Here is a 17,132-nt window from a genome sequence, read left to right on the forward strand (position 1 = left end):
CCAGGCGCCGCCGGGCGCTGGGATTGGCTGGGCGCTGGGATTGGCTGGGCGCTGGGATTGGCTGAGCGCTGGGATTGGCTGAGCGCGGCGGGCGGAAGCGGCGTGGCGGCATGGCGCGGGTGCTTGGGGAGCTGTGCGGTGCGGTTGTGTCGGGGCCGCGGGTGCGGTTCGGACCCAGTCCCACAGGTAATGGTTCCGTGCCCTGGCTCTGCGGACCTTGTTGGGCGCGGGTCGGGGCTGCGGGAGGTGTCTCGTTTCGCTTTTCCTCCGGTCACTGCGCTCTATTTCTGCCTTGCACACGGTCACAGGTTTCCTGCACCTGGGTGGCCTCCGCACTGCGCTGTACAATTACATCTTTGCCAAACAGCAGCAGGGGACCTTCGTTCTAAGAGTGGAGGATACGGACCAAAGCCGGGTGGTGCCTGGGGCCGCCGAGAGCATAGAGGACATGCTGCACTGGGCAGGTAACCCCCGAGGCAGGGAGTCCAGTGCCGCCCCCGTGAGAGCCTCTGCCTGGGGATGGGCAATGAGAAAATGAGAGTATTTTGCACGGCAGCAAAATATACGGCATTTCAAACGTGATGAATCTGGTAAAGTGTAATCACACAGCTATTGTTTTGGCTCCAGGAAGGTTTTGTGTTTGGTTTCAAACTAAGAGAGAGGAGATTTAGACTGGATCTAAGGAAAAAGTTGTTTGCAATACAGGTGGCGAGGCAGTGGCACAGGGTGCTCAGAGAGGTGGCGGTGCCCCGTCCCTGCAGACACCCACGGTCAGGTTGGATGGGGCTCTGAGCACTGATGGAGCTGTGGGTGTCCCTGCTCAGTGCAGGGAGTGGGACTATGCAGCATTCAGAGGTCCCTTCCAACTCAAACCATTCAATGGTTCTATGATGAGGTAGTGCTGAGCTGTGTAGGACTGACCATTAGGTTGGTCTGCACTGTCCGATATGCAGACTTCCACCTATGGCAGTGGCACAGCATAGCTGTAACAGGGCATGGGCGTGGGAAACCTCACAGAAAGACCAGAGGCACTCAGACCTCACTGTATGTTGGTATGTTCTTTGTACGGGTGCTTGCCAGAAGAGATCTGGAGATGTCTGATTCCATGTTTTTTTTTGGGTTTTTTTTTTTTTGTTTTTTTTTTTTTTGAGTTTCACAACTGAAATAGGGGATGGTGGAATCCTTTCTAGGCCCACTGTGTGGCTCTTCCAGGCATCCCCCCTGATGAGAGCCCTCGGCGTGGCGGTGCCTTTGGCCCCTACCAGCAGTCCCTCAGGCTCGAACTCTACAGGGCTGCCAGCGAAGTGCTGCTGGACCGTGGTGCTGCGTATCGCTGCTTCTGCACCCCCCAGCGCCTGGAGCTGCTGAGGAAGGAGGCCCTGCGCAACCAGCAGACCCCGCGGTAGGAGCCTGTCCCCTCTGTGCCACTTGCTCCCAAACGTGGGGCAAAGCATGCGGCAGCAGGGTTGTCTTCGCAACCTTAGGGGCTTAGGAGAGTGGTGTGTGAAGATGGAGGGGTTGAGCAGATGCATAGTGGGCAGATCACAGCTAAAATTCCAGAATCCACGTAGAGTTCTGGGAATGTGAAATGTGTCAGTGGAGTTGGCCTATGCTGACCTGACACCTCCGTTCTCCTTTCTTAAAGATATGACAACCGGTGCCGGCACCTGACGCCCAAGGAGGTGGCTGAGAAGCTGGCACAGGGCCTGGACTGGGTCGTGCGTTTCCGACTGGAGCGGGGTGTGGAGCCCTTCCAGGACCTGGTCTATGGCTGGAACAAGCACGAGGTGGCAGAGGTGGAGGGTGACCCAGTGATTCTCAAGGGGGATGGCTTCCCCACATACCACCTGGCCAATGTGGTGGACGACCACCACATGGGCATCAGCCATGTCCTGCGTGGGACTGAGTGGCTTACTTCAACATCCAAGCACCTCCTTCTCTACAAAGCCTTTGGCTGGGAACCCCCACAGTTTGGGCACCTTCCACTGCTTCTGAACAAGGATGGCAGTAAGCTGTCCAAGAGGCAGGGAGATATCTTCCTGGAGCGCTTTGCCCAGGAGGGCTACCTACCCGAGGCTCTGCTGGACATGATAACCAACTGCGGCTCTGGGTTTGCAGGTAATGAGGGCAGGCTTGGTGTTTTCTAGGAACTGCTTGGGGCTGATTTTAGGGAAAGGGATGAGTTTATTTTTGTATTCAAGAACGTTGACAGTGTTTGAAAGGAAGTGGATGTCAGGCAAGCAGTCTGAGTAGGCCTCTGTCACTCAAATGCCAACACAACTTCCCCAGAGCTCCTGTGCAGGACTGGGTGGTGGGAATCTTTCTGTCTTGAGTGGTGCTTAATGTGTTTCCACCTGGGACAACCTTCATCTTAGAGGGATTAAGCTGTCTGCAAACTCCTGGGAAAACTTGTGTTCTCTGGTTAATAATTGTAGTGTCGTGTATTATATCTTTCGCATTTCTTGTTTGACCTGAAAGACCATGAGTAGTTGACTCAACTATTCCTTTTGTTGCTTTGGCTGTGTAAGCATCACGTTAACTTGTGTTTCAGGAACTCTGCTTGGGAATGAATTCCTCAGTGGGCAGGGAAGCCTCCCGGCCAAGTGCTGTTTTTCTTAGGCTGAGTGATGCAAGGGGTGTTTCACCGAGGGGTGAAACAATGCGAAGCAGAATGTCCCAGGTTTAGTTCCTTGTTATCCTTCTGTTTTACAGAAGGGGCAGCTTCCTATGCATGTCTGCCAGAAGTTAACTCTTGTTTGCCAGGGTATGTCCCTGCTCCTCCTAACACTGAAAGCAACCCTTCTTTCTCACTGTTCCCTTGGCTTTGCCACTGCACCAGCACTGATCTTGCCTTTTCTAATGAAAAGCGTCAACTCTAGCTTTGTGCTGGAGAGTGAATGCATGTCATAACCTTGCTGGATTATTTTGCAGGGAAACAAATGGGGAGGACTTTAGAGGAACTGATCTCACAGTTTGAAATCGGCAGAATCACAACCCATTCTGCACTACTGGATCTTGAGAAACTCCCAGAATTCAACAGGTAGAAATAACAGCGGAAGATTTAACACTTCCTACTTTGTAGGATGTCTGTCCAAGATCTAAGGTTGCTTTTCCAGCTGTTCTAGTTTTAACTGATAAATATGAGATGGAGATGATTAGATTGAAAGAAATCCAAAGCAGTTTCTCTTTGTCCAGGATGCACCTCACTCACCATATTGAGGACGAAGGGCTACGGCAGAAGCTAATTCGAGAGCTGCAGTTGCTGGTGGAGCACGTCTATGGGGATCAACAATTGGATAAAGAGGTTCTGGAAAAGGAGTATGTGGAGCAAGTCCTCCTGCTGAGAAAAGTATGAGAAGTGATAAAACGGTGTCACCATTTTGTGGAGGGCTGGAGCATGGGCACCCATGGTTTTGTGGGTGAAGACTCAGCTGAGTTTTGGGCATTGCTTTGACCTGAGCTCTGCAGCCTGCCAACAGCAAGTGGCTGTAACTGCCAGTTCAGGTGTGCACGCTTACTGCCAAAATACAATGGTGTGGTTGGCTGGCCTGTAGGACTGGGTGTGCTGAATAACTTTGTGATCTTTGCAGGGTTGTAACCACATTGGGTCTTTGCTGAGCTGGCAAAGAGCTTCCTTGGGGGGGGGGGGAAAGGGGGGAGGGATGTGTCCCAGCTATGGAAATACTATCAGTATTGCAGGATCAGGTCAGCTATGGCTCTGTCTAGATGAGGGTTGAAAGCCTCCATGCTATGCTTCGCCTTGTGATCCAGCATGGCATGTGCCCGTGGTGGAAAGGTCTGTACTGAGGGGACTCCTTATAGTGCCAGGCACTGCTTTTTGCTAACTGGGCAGTGTAAAGCTGCTTGTGTTGCTACTTCTCCATGCTTTGAAAGTAAAGTCAAGGCAAGTGCTTAGCAGAGATGGATGAAGCTCTTGATGGTTAAACTAGTGGCACTTGGGTGTGCAGAGCCCTGGTCTCAAGTCAATGGCAGAGTGTAAGCTGTAGAGGGGATAGGAGATACTATGGCTCTTCCCTTTGCCAGGAAAGAGGGTGAGCCCAGCAGTTTCCCAGTCTGCCCTTTGGATGCCACCATAGGATCTGGGGAATTCCTTGTGGATAGTAAAATGCCTTGATAAGGGCAGGCAGAGACCCTGTCTGTCAGCACAGAGGTTTTACTGTGGGTTGCCCATGTGACACCATATGCATCTCGTGAGAGGCAGCAACTGAGTGTGGTGAGCCACTTCCAGGAACAGAGTGAGTCAGCTGCGTGTGCTGTGCAGGACTGGTACCAAACCCTTCAGGCTGCCTTTGAATCCCTGTGCACACCAGGCAGTTATGGGTGTGAAAAACAGCAGCCAAAATGTCAGCGTTTCACGTTTCTTCTAAGCAGGCACAAAGTGCAAGGCAGCAGTATGTTGGGATCCTCTTCAGCTGTTTGTGAGCCCCAGAGAGAAGGGTCTCCTCCCTCCCCAAACTGTCACCATCACCCCCGGTCTCACCAGCTCTGCTTTCTTTCCCCAGGGCCACATAAGCCATCTGAAGGACCTGGTGTCGGGCAGCTATTCCTACTTGTGGGTTAGGCCCTCAGTGTCCCGAGAGCAGCTACAGACGATTTCTGCAGAAGTAGATGAAATAGGAAAACTAGTCCTAGGGTAAGTGTCTCCTTGCAGCTCTGTATGCACCCACCTGGTGCCCCACAGCACTGCTGCTTGGCTGCTGTGTTCATCTTGGACATGCTCATCGTTTTTATGTATTTTGCTTCACTTGAGAATGTGCTGCAGTTAATAACTGCTGAGAGGTTCTGTATGTACTTGATTGAAAGGCTGCTTACCAGCAGGAAGGCTCACATTAAGGCTCTTAAACAAGAATTGTCATGTCTATGCTTTGTAAAGCACTGGGCACAGTAAGTTTATGTGCCAACTTGATATTAATGAAGGAAGCTAAGGTAGGGCTTTCCTATGCTGCCTGATCTCTTGTACTTTTGTGTGTTGCAGCATCTGACAGAAGGACAAGATGGTTTGGTCAATGTGTATGCAGACCTATCATGAGACTGCTGGATCTCTGGAATGAATCCAGTCTATGCCGAGCAGAATTAATCATCCCTGGGGCGATTCTCTGCTTTTCATTTCTTGGCCCCTAGCTAGCAGTCTGCATTTCTTGCTGGTCAGAAGCATCACTGGGATGGCAGACCATCTGCCCAACCTTTGCTAGGTCCTTTCTTCTGTACCAAGGAGTTCTGTGGGGTTTTGCCACCATGTTTTATTGCTGCCTCATGTGTTCCTCTGCTGCTCCATGCCTTGCAGCTGGGAGGGATGCTATGTCAATCTCCTTTCCTGTTCAGATTCTATGCGTACTAGGTCAAAGCTTTCAATGAAGAAAACACCTCAGGGAGAAGTTGAGGTGGCAGTAGCTGCAAAACGAACTATTATTTTCAGCTGTCTGCAAAGCTGGTTGCCCCCAGTCATTTGTCACAGCTGAGTGGTAACTGAATCCAGGTGATGGCAATTTAAATGTCAGAATCCTGCCTGTCCTGGGGAGATAATAGTACTGCTGTCTGCAAGTGATGCTTCCAGCAATGGCTCCTGCATCTCTAAAAATTGTATTTATTCAGAAATCTGATTTACTCATTTCCTGAAGGCTTATGACAAAGCCAGCGGCTGTTTGGACCATTGAGGAGTTGAACAAAGACCTCAGAAACCTCCAGAAGCAAACCAGAGAGACCAAGTACAGCAGCATGATGAAGCTCCTCCGTCTGGCTCTCAGTGGGCAGCAGGTAAAAACCAAATCTGGGACTGGGGCCTTCTGGTTCTGTGGGTGGTTTTTAGCCAGCTGTCTTCCCTGTGCTATTAAGATCCCGGCATTTGGGCTGGACACGTTAGAAGAATTTGTCAGTTGCTGTTAGGAGTGGAAGTACTGATGTAAAGCAGTTCTGGAAGGAGGAGCTGTTCTGACAGTTCCAGAAAGGTGTTTGTAAGGCATGGATATGCTGGTCGCAAACCTGAAGTTAGAAAAACTTCTGGACCAGCTGTAGAGGGCGTTAGCAACCTTGTAAGCTTTACGCCAGTGAGGATCTCATGCGCTATGCTCTGCATTCATCTGCTGTACAAAGTTCAAACCCAAGTTTTACAGGAGGCATTCTTCACAGCCTGCGTCTGGCTGAGGCCCTGGGGTCGTTAGTTTTGGTTCAGTTTGACCGTTTTCCTTCAGGAAGAAAAAATTAAATCTTGCTTCAAGATTGCTAACAAAACCCCTGCCCTTGGTCTAACAGCAATCTGATAGCTTGTCACTTCATCACTTCCTGCCTGATGATACAGACTTGTACTGAAAAGTGTAAGTTTCCGTTTGTAGAATGACTTCTTTTGTGCTTTCAGCATGGACCGAGCGTTGCTGAGATGATGGTGACGTTGGGCCCCAGAGAAGTGTGTGGAAGGATACGCAAAGCGTTATCCAGCTAATGTGAGACCAATGGCACAGCCAGCCAGTCTGGGTGATGTGTGCACCAAATGTCATCATCCCAGAGCCGGACTCCTTGGTGACAGTGTGATTATCTCTGGTCAGATGCGCTGGGCTTTGGGCCACGCAGGTGTCTGTGTGTCCGTACGCTCAGCACGAGGCAGTCTGTGTGGGAGAGGAACTGCATGCGGAGAGAGGTCTGTCTTCATGCTGCGACCCTGCGGAAATAGCCAGGTGTTCAGGCCGGGATCCAGAGACTTCTATCAGCATTTCAGTGCCCGTGAATGGAAGGCAGTGCCATGCTGGTTGCCCGCCTTGCTCCGGGCAGCACCCTGCAGCTGGAGCAGCAGCCAGCACCGAGAGTGCAGGGGGGTGAGCAGCTGCTGTGGAGAAAGGACTTGAGCCCACCGTGCTGTGTGCGTGGTTCAGCTGAAATGTGGAGCTTTCCCTATTGGAGAGACGGCCTTTAACTCTTAAATCGCCCTGGTGACAGCTGTCACCGAAACCACCTTTCTGTGTGCGTCTCTGCTGTCTGTGCGGGGTGGAGGGGGGGCAGCCGGCGCTGCGAGGAGCGCTTCCTGGGCGGCCCCGGGAGCGGGGGGGGGGGGCGGGGCGGCGGAGCGGGACGCAGCGGGAGCCCATGGCCGGCGCGGAGCGGCTGCAGCGGTGGCTCAGTGAGTGCGGGCGGGGACGGGGTGCGGGGCAGCGCCGCGGCCGCCGTGTGGCTGAGGGCGGGCGCGGAGTCGCTGGAACGGCGGGGCGGGGGGTGCCGGCTGCGGGCCGGGCCGCGGCTCCGCGCGACGGGGACGGCGCGATGGCAGGGCTGAGCGCTCCGCTCCCACCTCGGGCTCTTCGAGGGGGGGGCTCAGCACTGCGTTCATACGCAGATGTCGGTGATGATCGCTTCCTGCCCGTGGCTTGCCTTCCATTTCTGCCGTTCACGAAAAGGCCCCGAGCAGAGCGGCCGGTGCTGAGCCGCTCCCAGCCCGCGCTCTCACACCGAAACCTTTTCTTTCCTTCCCCCGCGTAAGACGAAGCCACCGACCCGGGTGTCTCCGAGGAGAAGTGGGAATGCATCCAGCAGTTCTGCGCGCAGCTGAACGCGGACACGGAGGGGTAAGGAGCGCGGCGGCCCGGCCCGGCCCGGAGCCCTTCCCGCAGCGCCGGGTGCGGGGCCCGAGCGGGGCGGACCGGCTGCGGAGGGCGCTGTGCTCGGGCGATTCGATCGCTGCTCCCCGCGGGGCACAGTTAACAGCGCTGCTTTCTCTCGGGGTCTCGGGCGCTGTCTGACCCGCTTCTGTCGCTCCCCAGCCCACCGCTGGCAGCACGGCTGCTGGCGCACAAGATACAGTCTCCCCAGGAGGTGGAAGCTCTCCATGCGCTGACGGTAAGTGCTCTCGGCCACGTGGAGGAGAGGCGGCAATGCCTGCTGTCTGTGGGCAGTAAGGTTGCCTCTTCTTTTTCTCCCTGATTTTCCCCCCCATTTCTTTTTCCCTTGGACGTCTTCCCCGGATTTAACTTTTGGTTGCACAATGAATGTAGACATCAGGAATAACGGAGGGAGCGAATTCTTCAGCTCCTTTCCAAGCTCCTGCCTGTGCTCTTGCCTCAGGGTCAGTGGCTCCAGAAGCTGTTAATAATGGGGAGGACAGAACAGTGGTCTTAAGCACGTTGCTTGAGAAGGTTGGGTGAAGAAAAGTTAACTTTTGCTTTGCAACTTCCTTAGCATCTTGTGTGTCTGTGCGCACACAGTGCCAGAAAGTTCTTAGATGTAACATCGTAGTAACAAAATCTTTCCACATTCCCCAAGCTGTGTGTGTACAGCTCTGTTTTCATACTGGTTCCTTTCCTGCAGGTGCTGGAGACGTGCGTGAATAACTGTGGTGAGAAATTTCACAATGAAATAGCGAAGTTCCGGTTTCTGAATGAGCTGATTAAAGTGCTGTCCCCGAAGGTGGGTGGCTGTGGCTGCCCAGTGCACGTCAAGGGGACGTGCTGCATGTTTCACTTCGGATGGGAAATGAGCTTAGAATGAGCGTCATGTAGAAGTAGAGCAGAATTTCTGTTCTGTGCCTCCGAGCACAAGGAGTAGATGTGAATTTCCCTGTAAAGAAAGTAATAATTGTAACTCCTGCTGCCCTCGCTGCTTCCCCTCGTGGAAGGCAGCCAAGCTTGGGCTGTACTCGTGGGGCAGGCTCAGCCTGAATCAAGCACAGAGCTGTTCTCACTAAAAGAGTTTTAAAAAAAAAAAAAAAAAAAGCAACTTTTGATTTCAGATTTAGTTACTGATCAGAGAGGCTTTGAAATGGTTTCGTGCTGATTGTCATGCACTATTGATGACACTGGCACACGTGCAATAGCATTGCTTTTATTTACAGCCACTGCTGTGTACACTGCTTCATGTACTGCAGGAAGCACAGCTGACAGTGCTGTGCATGTGCTGGGAGTCCATTTGCTACTTTATCTCTGCATGCAAGCAACTTGGGGCCAGACCCACATGTCACGTATGGCGCAAACATTCAGTTTTGATCTATTTTTTTATTTCACTTCTTTTTCCCCCAGTACTATGGAACCTGGTCTTCAGAAAAAGTCAAGTCCAGAGTGACAGAAATAATATTCAGTTGGACAGTTTGGTTTCCTCAGGAAGTTAAAATCCGGGATGCTTATCAGATGTTGAAGAAACAAGGTTCAGTTCTGTTATTTCAGTTTCCTTCTTAACTCTGAGGTCACGTGGCTTCAGCCCGCACATCTCTGTCCTCCTTGCTTTTGTGACTCAGCTTTTTCTGTAAGACATGTGTGAGGGAGAAAGGACAAAGGCTGCTTCCAAGGCCGCTGGGGTACTCAGGGATGGCCATAACTGTTTAAAGAGATTTACCCAATGATGGTTATATTGAGCCATTCCAGCCTTGTGGCCGCTGTTCTCACTGTGCTCACCCCTGGGGTGTGGTGAAAAGGTACAGAGCATGTTCAGGGGGCTGGGATGCCATTCTGTGATGCTGGGGGTGGGTGTACAGCTGGGTGTAGGACCAGCATGCTGCTGAGCATTATGTTGTGGCAGCTCAGGCACTGCTGAACCAACACCATTTTCCATTCCAGGGATTGTAAAAGAAGACCCCAAATTGCCAGAAGACAAAATTTTACCTCCCCCTTCTCCAAGACCTCAGAACTCCATTTTTGACACTGATGAAGAGAAATCCAAGGTAAGCCTTAAGGCTTTCCTCCCTGCTTCCACTCTGATTTTTATTGCTGAGAGCACGTGCAGATGTATGCTGTGCTGCTTCAGAGCAATGCTGATGCTTCTGCTGAGCAACAGCTGGAGAATTCTCTGATATTTGATCAGAAAAAAATTGCTTGGTCAAAAGTGAAACGTTTTTACAGAAGTAGTCAGTTTCTCTTTGCACTTCTGTGGGAAGGCCCCTCTGGGCCCTGCAGCAGTTCTGCTGCCCTGTGCTGTGTTTCTGCATTGCTCTGTGCTGCCCTGGGCTCGGCCATCCTCCCCCTTTTTGTCACGCTTCTGGTACCAGCAGTCAGCCCGTGGGCTGTCCCAGAAAATCATCGTTCTCAGCTGTCTTCACTGAGCTGCTGACAGTGGGTGTTCCTGAGCAGTGTTCTGCTGGGGGTTGTACCTGTGGGGTGTGCCTGTCGTGCAGTGCCCAGAGAATGCTTCTGACTGCTGTCCAATGGTTTTCCCTCACAGCTCCTGGCGAGGCTGCTGAAGAGCACCCATGCTGAGGACCTGCAGGCTGCCAACCGACTGATCAAGAGCATGATCAAGGAGGTGGGTGTCTGTGGGAGTCATAGCCCCTCGGGGCAGAAGGAGGGGTGGCAGGGGACCTGATGGTTTGGTCTCTGAGTGTGGGCTCTATATGTGATGTCCAGAATGTCTGCCACCATCATGGCATTAAAGGGAGTACCACAGGTGGTAACAGGAACCATACCCTGACATCAGACTCAGATGAACTATTTAGGTTCCCAGGTGGAAAAAAGCTACGTTTCTGAGGAACTGCCTCTCTCCTGTAGGCACCGTGTATGTGTCTAGTCTTCATTTCCCATCTGAAAGGTCAACCTGCCTCTGTTTAAAAAAAACTCACTGCAATCATTTTGAGTGCCTTTCTGTGTGGCAGAAGCCACCAACTCCCAGCTCTAATTTTGAAGGCTTTTTTATGCCTATGGTGTCATGCATCTCCTGCACACCAGCGTGTGCTGCCCAGTGCCCTGAGTAGGGCAGGAGGTGTACTGCCTCCTTTCTCGACACCCATGTGTGGCACAGCACTGGTACTGGACACTGATACTGGAGCTCTTTATTTTGTGCCATACTTTGTCCGCAGTGACATATTTATAGGAAGCTGCCCCCCACAAAGAGTGATCCAGAGTGACCCAGACAAGCATGCGCTTTGGCTGTATTAGCCAAATCATCATCTACATTTATTTTATTTTTCAAAGGAACAAGAAAAGTCAGCTAAGGTGTCCAGAAGAGTGAATACCATCAGCGAAGTTTCTGAGAATGTTAAACGAATGGATGAATTGCTGGAAGATTACAAGAGACAGGAATTACTCAAATCTGACCGTGAAACACTCCAGGTAGGTGTTCCCTTTTCCTGCATGCAAGGTTCTTTTGGCTGTGGCTGGGGGGGCCTGGGACAACGGGATTCAAATGGCAGCAAGCTGCACTCCATTTCTGCAAGGGAAAAGCATTACCGCAGCAGGAATAACTTCCAGCGTGCTTGGTGAATGATAGTCCCTGTCATCTGAGTAACAAAGCTGGAACAGAACTGTCTCTTGCTGTGCCAGTTCTAGTTTCTGTTCAGATCAGCTGCTCTTCTTGTGGTATCTTACGGGGAAGTGATTTTTCCTCCAGCAGTGGAGTAACGCATGGGAATTCCCTTAGCCCAGTCATGGTTAGGTAGGTGTGAGGAGATGTGATAAGAGAAGCTCAAAACTACTGGCTCTGTGACTTGTACTATGTGATTCCCTTTTTTAGGATCAGGGTTCACTGGTCTGCTGCAAAACTACTGACTGCTGAATTTTTGTAATTTTTCTACGGAGATTTTCTTGTCACTGTGTGTGACTGAGTTTGGAGTTAGCTTCATTTGAGAGGGCTGTGGCTGTAGGAGATGCCAGAGACTGTACTTTCAGATAGAGGAAAAAAAAAAGGCTTCCACTGTGCCTGCTCGCTTCCAAAATACTGCAAAGAGAGCCATGATAGGCTTTGTGCTTTCTGATGGTATTAGAAATGGATGGTCATAATGCTTACTTCTGATTACTGTGATTTATCCATTCACTCCTGGATACTTTTTAATTGGAAAATTTTACACTGGCTTATCTTACACCTGTACACACAGAGAAGATGTGATTGCTGAGGAGGTACCAGCAAAACCACTTCGTTCCAGTGTCTGTACTTCCAGGTGACTGCGTTGTAAGAGTGCAGCAGCACGCAGCACTGATAACCCTGGACCAAAGCAGAACATGCAGCTTGCTGTTCTAGAGGTAGCACCACTTACAGGCAATCACAGGGACACAGGGAAGTGTTGAGTGTGTCCAGGATCTTCCAAGCAATGACACAAAATGTTTCTTTCCCCAGAGCCTGTTCCAGCGCTGTGAGAAGCTCAGGCCGCTGCTCTTTCGCCTGGCCAGCGAGACAGTTGACGATGATGAGGCCCTAGGTATGAGCCAATGCTGTCCTAGGAACTCTTTGCATTTGTGTTCATTTAACTTTATTTCCTAAGTGAGGTATTCCTTTCCTTAGAGAAGGGATGCCTTGGCATTTGCTACCCAAGCCGTCTGCTTGGAACGATAAACTGTGTCCGTGGGAAGTGGCATAAAACTACTCCTCCCCAAGGAAGCTATTAATTTTCACATGGAGCCCAAAGTTAAATAATGAATCCAGTTTCTTCCATCAAAGGTGGTTTTCGGCATTTGTTAGCTGATGCTAAGCGCAAGTCTCCTGCTGCTCTCTTCTTTTCCAGCTGAGCTGCTGCAGGCCAACGACAGGCTCACGCAGGCGCTGGGACGGTACAGGCAGACTGTAGGCAGTCACGAGGGCAGTGGGGAAGGATGTTCAGCCAGCAGCTCCTCTGATGCACCAGGTAAAGAACAACCCCGCAGCATTCCATGACAGCTCTGCCTCCTGCATTTCATGGGTGAGCAGCGTCTGGAAGGGAACCACTTCTCGGAGAACACATGTGGACAAAACCCTTTAGCACATGAAAACTATTGCATAGCTATTCATTTTTGCTTACGTGTGGTTGAATGAAAATGTTCCTGGAGTTCTTCACATGAGTCCTTTAGCGTGTGCCTGTAGCCACACGTGCACTGTTGCTTTCAGGATATCTCTCTTCAACTCTTCCTGCTCTTTCCAAAGCACATCGGACACCCCCAAGGCGCATGAAGAGCTATACCCTGATCGACTTCTCTGAGCTGGAGGCCATGTCCCAGTCTCCTACAGACCAGTTTTCAGACGTAACCTCTGCCTCGCGACACAGCAGCACCACCTCTACTTGTCTGCTGGAGGAAGAGCTGAAGTCATTAGGTTTGTTTGTACAACTGAGTGCAGCGTTAGCCTTGTTACTAGGGTTTGTGGTACTTAATAAATATAGAACTTTGACTTTAGTGCTCATCTTAAAAGAAAGTAGGCCCTTTAGCTAGTGGAAGTTTTCAGGAGCGTGGTTTCTTTAATGGTCTTAAACTGTAGGCAAACTGCTGTTAGACAGCGAGGGAAGAATCTCTGGAAAACAGTTGTTTTCTGTGACTGAACTGTGCCTTTTGGCATCTTTCTTAGGTCTCAGCGATTCTCTGGTTTCACAGAAACCACTGCCTGGCTTCAGCTTATCAGAGGTGAGTGATCCTCAGATATGGTAGACCGTAAACACAAAGGACAAACATCAGATGGGAGATCAAGAATCCTATCTTTATCCATCAGCCTTGTTTTTTTTTTATTTTATACCCCTCTACTCTGAAGGGAAACCACCTGCTGTGCAATGAATGTATGACATGCAGTATGCAACCAGATTACTCAAATTACTCAAATTTATTTCTACTTTAATTAATCTTATGTGTATTTTTAAAAAGTTCTTTTCAGTGGAACAGGTTTGATATTTTTTTTTCCTTTTTTTTTCCCTTTTGATCTATAGCATGAACCAGAAGTGCCTATTTTCCAGGCTGCTGTACACAATGGATGTAATGAAAATGTAAGTGCTGTTGAACCACTGGAAGTGGAGGAAAGCTGGGAAGACAGCTGCTCAGAGAAGAATGAATTTCAGGGCCTCAATCAGCTCTCTCCACCTCCCACGGCCAAGACATTATCCTTGTAAGCAAGCTCTACACAGTACAGTCTGACTTTGGAGAGGAGAAATACTGTTTATACAGCAATGAGGTTTGGAAAAACCTTTTAGCTACAACTGGTAATGATGGCAAGCTATCCATCCATGCACTGGCTCTTAAAGCAGCAGCTGTGCACCTATTAATTCTAATTCTGGATAATTGCACACCTGGACCTTCACAGGGTCAGAAACTTGGTGGAACAAATCTCCTGGCTTAGCAACAAGGTGTTATTGAGCTAAAGGAACAAAAACATCAAAGTCAGGTCTTTTTTCTCCACCTTTTTCCAGGCTTTGACAAGATAGTTTCCTGGCATTCATTAGAAGCCTAACACATTTATCATCCACAGATCTTCAGAGCAGGTGACCATTATGATAAGCTTATCCCATCTGCCAGAATATAAGGCAAGAAATGTTTCTGGAGATTCCTAGCCTTTTGCATTAACTATGAGATCGAACTTAGTTTAATCTCACTGAGAGAGCTACAGAGAACCTGCATAACAAAGTTTCATGACGGTAACAGATGAAACTCTGCCTTAGTTAATGCTGAAATTTTCAAATTTCCTAGGAACTCAGAGTAAGCTTGTACTTTGTACCTAAAAGGGATGAGGGATTGGGAACACAAACAAGGACACAGCGGAGGAAGGTATATACCATGTACTCTCCCCAGTTAATATAAGCTTTCTACATGCTTTTCTTTCCAGGGATTTATCACCAATGAAATTGCCCTTACCAGATCTTCCAAATAGCTCAATGGCAGATCCTTCATTCTCCAGCCTAGGCTACGAGCTGAAGCCTGCTGCCTCTTTGCATCCAGCTTCCAAAGATGCTTCTCTAGCAAACCTTTTTGTCCCTTTAATTTCAATTACACCGAGTAAGTGCATTGATTTCTGTGCCCCAGCTCTGCTTAATAGAGCTCTTCTGTGATTTTTACAGGGGAGTAAGCAAACCAAAGTAGCTTCATGCTGTGAGGGTCAGCTGGAGAAAAATGGCTATTCTATGAAGGATTTAATGTATCTGAGAATTTGAGCAGGACGTTTCCATGGTATCATGCTCAGTAGTCAGGAGTTTCATCCCCTGGCTAATCTTTTTAGTGTGCTTCTAAACTCTTTGACCTTGGCATCTTTTGTGAAACTTCAAGCAGTACTTCTCCAGAGGCTTAAGAGATACTTACGGGTGCTAAGGCAGAACTGTCTTCTGACTTCAGTCTCTCAAGAAAAGGATTTAGCAGATTTTGGAAAGGCTGGATGGTGATGGCCAGCTGAGGATTTACTGCTGGTAATAAGAGGCTGAGTCCTGTAAGTTAATGAAGTGTTAATATTTTTGCTTTTCCCATTGTATCTCTTGGACTTGTAGCTCATCTCTTTAACTGACTGTTAAAATTTCAGCTGTTAGTCTCCTCATATCTCATTTAGATATGTAGATTCCTCTCTGTAACTTGGAGGTGAAATGTAAATCATGGGCCAGCACTGTCCACTGCTTGGCCTATGAGTTTGCTAGAGCAAGTAAAAGTTTGTATGAGTTTTTCCTTTTTGCTGTTCTTATCCTGTCTTCGCTGTTCTGCCCTCAGAAGAGAGGGGAAATCCATACTTTGTTTCTTATTTTTCTTTTGTCTCCGGCAGGTAGTATCTGTCCACTTACAGTGTATGACAGGGATGGTTTCAAAGCTATGCTCCACTTCTCCAGAGACCCAGCTCCTGGCCGACCAGATGTGCTGGTGATGGTTCTCTCCATGCTGAGCACCTCAGCTCAGCCAATTAAGGACATTGTGTTTCAGGCTGCAGTCCCAAAGGTAAGAAGCCTACGATTAAAATAATGGAGTGGGACTACTCAGAAGTGGCGTGAGAAGAAGGTTTGCCATTTCATTGCTTAGAATTTTTCTTTGTGTATTGGAAATTGCGTGGCTCATTTTCCCAAACTGTAAGCCAGTTGTACAGTGGTGCCTGTGGCTCAGGTGCCTCTTTCACAGAGTAGATCCCTGGCCCTGAGAGAAAGCAGCAGGGCTCCAGACTCACTGCTTTAACCTCCTGGTAAAGCACTCATCGTACCTGTGTATGTGCAGCATAGAATTGTCTGTTTAGGAACGTCCGCCTTTAGATGGAGGCTGACTTCTCTACCAAACTGCGGAGCTGGTTAGTACTCCCAGCTCTTTTTCAGCGTGGACCAGAAGACTTCCTTTTGCTTTCTCTTTCAGACCATGAAAATAAAACTGCAACCAGCATCCGGTTCTGAGCTCCCAGCCTTCAGCCCGCTGCTTCCCCCAGCAGTGGTGTCTCAGGTCCTGCTGCTTGCCAATCCGCACAAAGTACGTGCCAGCGGTTCTGCTGTGGGTCACTAAATGTGGCAGTAACGGGTGGGGTATTTGTGTGAAGGGCAGGGACAGCGTTATCTGCAAGGAGATGTGTGGGAAGGACATGCTGGGTTGTGCTGGAGGATGTTTTTTCCACTGTAACAGCTTTTCAGGATTGAAGGGGCAGTGACTGCAGCGGCCTGCACAGTTGTGCTTGTCCCCCTGCTGGGATGGCACCTCGGAGACATCCTGCAGCTGTCTGCAGCTAATGGCATGACCAACGTGTGTCTCCTTTGTTGCGCTGATAAATAATTAAGGGACAGAAGGATGTAAGGAAGAATCCCATCACTGAGGGGGGTGGCCAGGCCTGGATTTCTAAACGTGCTGTGGAGCCTGTGTGGGTCTCCCTTTCGTGGCTCTTATGTTGTCATCTGGGCCCTGCTGAGCTCTCTGTTTCAGAGGGTGGTTCAGTGCAGCAGGGCTGTGAGGAATGGGATGGAAGGAAGCCCAGGAGGCTGCAGCCGTGACATGCCCCTCTCTGCTTTCTTCTCTCTCAGGATCCCATCCGCTTGAAGTACAAGCTGGCGTTCAGGCACGGGGTGCAACCTGTCACGGAGGTGGGAGAGGTGACCGGCTTCCCGGGAGCAGAGCTGTGGGGCAGCTGAACTTCGTTAGGCCCAGACGTCGCTGTTTGCCTCGGGGCAGCGGGGCCCTCAGTGCCAGGACGGCTGCCTGGCCTCGGCCGTGCCCTCTCCTGCCCCGCCGCTGCCCGTGTCCGGCTGCTTCTGTCCGCATCACCGCCCTGCTCTGCGGAGCCCATGCCGTGCAGCCTGCCCTCTGCTTCCACACGAGCGTTCCCTCCTGTGTTCCGGGCCGATTTTCCCTCTTTAGGTGTATGTTGGGTGGCAGGGGGCGGGCCCGGCCCCGCGCCGAGCGCGCTGCGTGGCTGCATAAAACCAAAGCTGTTGGCGGACCTGGCCTGGCGTTGTGTTTTATTAACGCCCCCCGAGGCGGGGCGACCGAACGGCGCCGGGTGGGGGGAGGAGGGGGGGGCAGTGGGGGAACGCTGCG

At 50.4% G+C, this 17,132-nt stretch overlaps 2 protein-coding genes across 2 annotated transcripts; both read left to right on the top strand.

Moving 5' to 3' along the window:
- EARS2 (glutamyl-tRNA synthetase 2, mitochondrial) lies at positions 79–6,963 on the top strand. The gene is made up of 9 exons (XM_021411013.1): positions 79–186; positions 309–464; positions 1,213–1,402; positions 1,646–2,118; positions 2,932–3,040; positions 3,196–3,349; positions 4,524–4,654; positions 5,640–5,775; positions 6,374–6,963. The coding sequence occupies exons 1-9, from the start codon at positions 111–113 to the stop codon at positions 6,455–6,457; spliced, it is 1,509 nt and encodes a 502-aa protein (XP_021266688.1). The 5' UTR covers positions 79–110; the 3' UTR covers positions 6,458–6,963.
- Positions 7,006–17,034, top strand: GGA2 (golgi associated, gamma adaptin ear containing, ARF binding protein 2). The gene is made up of 17 exons (XM_021411012.1): positions 7,006–7,129; positions 7,487–7,571; positions 7,767–7,842; positions 8,311–8,409; positions 9,018–9,141; positions 9,552–9,655; positions 10,153–10,233; positions 10,899–11,036; positions 12,037–12,118; positions 12,422–12,541; positions 12,817–12,984; positions 13,234–13,289; positions 13,586–13,761; positions 14,476–14,645; positions 15,394–15,563; positions 15,966–16,076; positions 16,619–17,034. Exons 1-17 carry the CDS (start codon positions 7,096–7,098, stop codon positions 16,724–16,726), a joined length of 1,902 nt encoding a protein of 633 aa, XP_021266687.1. The 5' UTR covers positions 7,006–7,095; the 3' UTR covers positions 16,727–17,034.

The sequence above is a fragment of the Numida meleagris genome, chromosome 13 (genome assembly GCF_002078875.1).
Source record: "Numida meleagris isolate 19003 breed g44 Domestic line chromosome 13, NumMel1.0, whole genome shotgun sequence".
Taxonomy (NCBI): Eukaryota; Metazoa; Chordata; class Aves; order Galliformes; family Numididae; genus Numida; species Numida meleagris.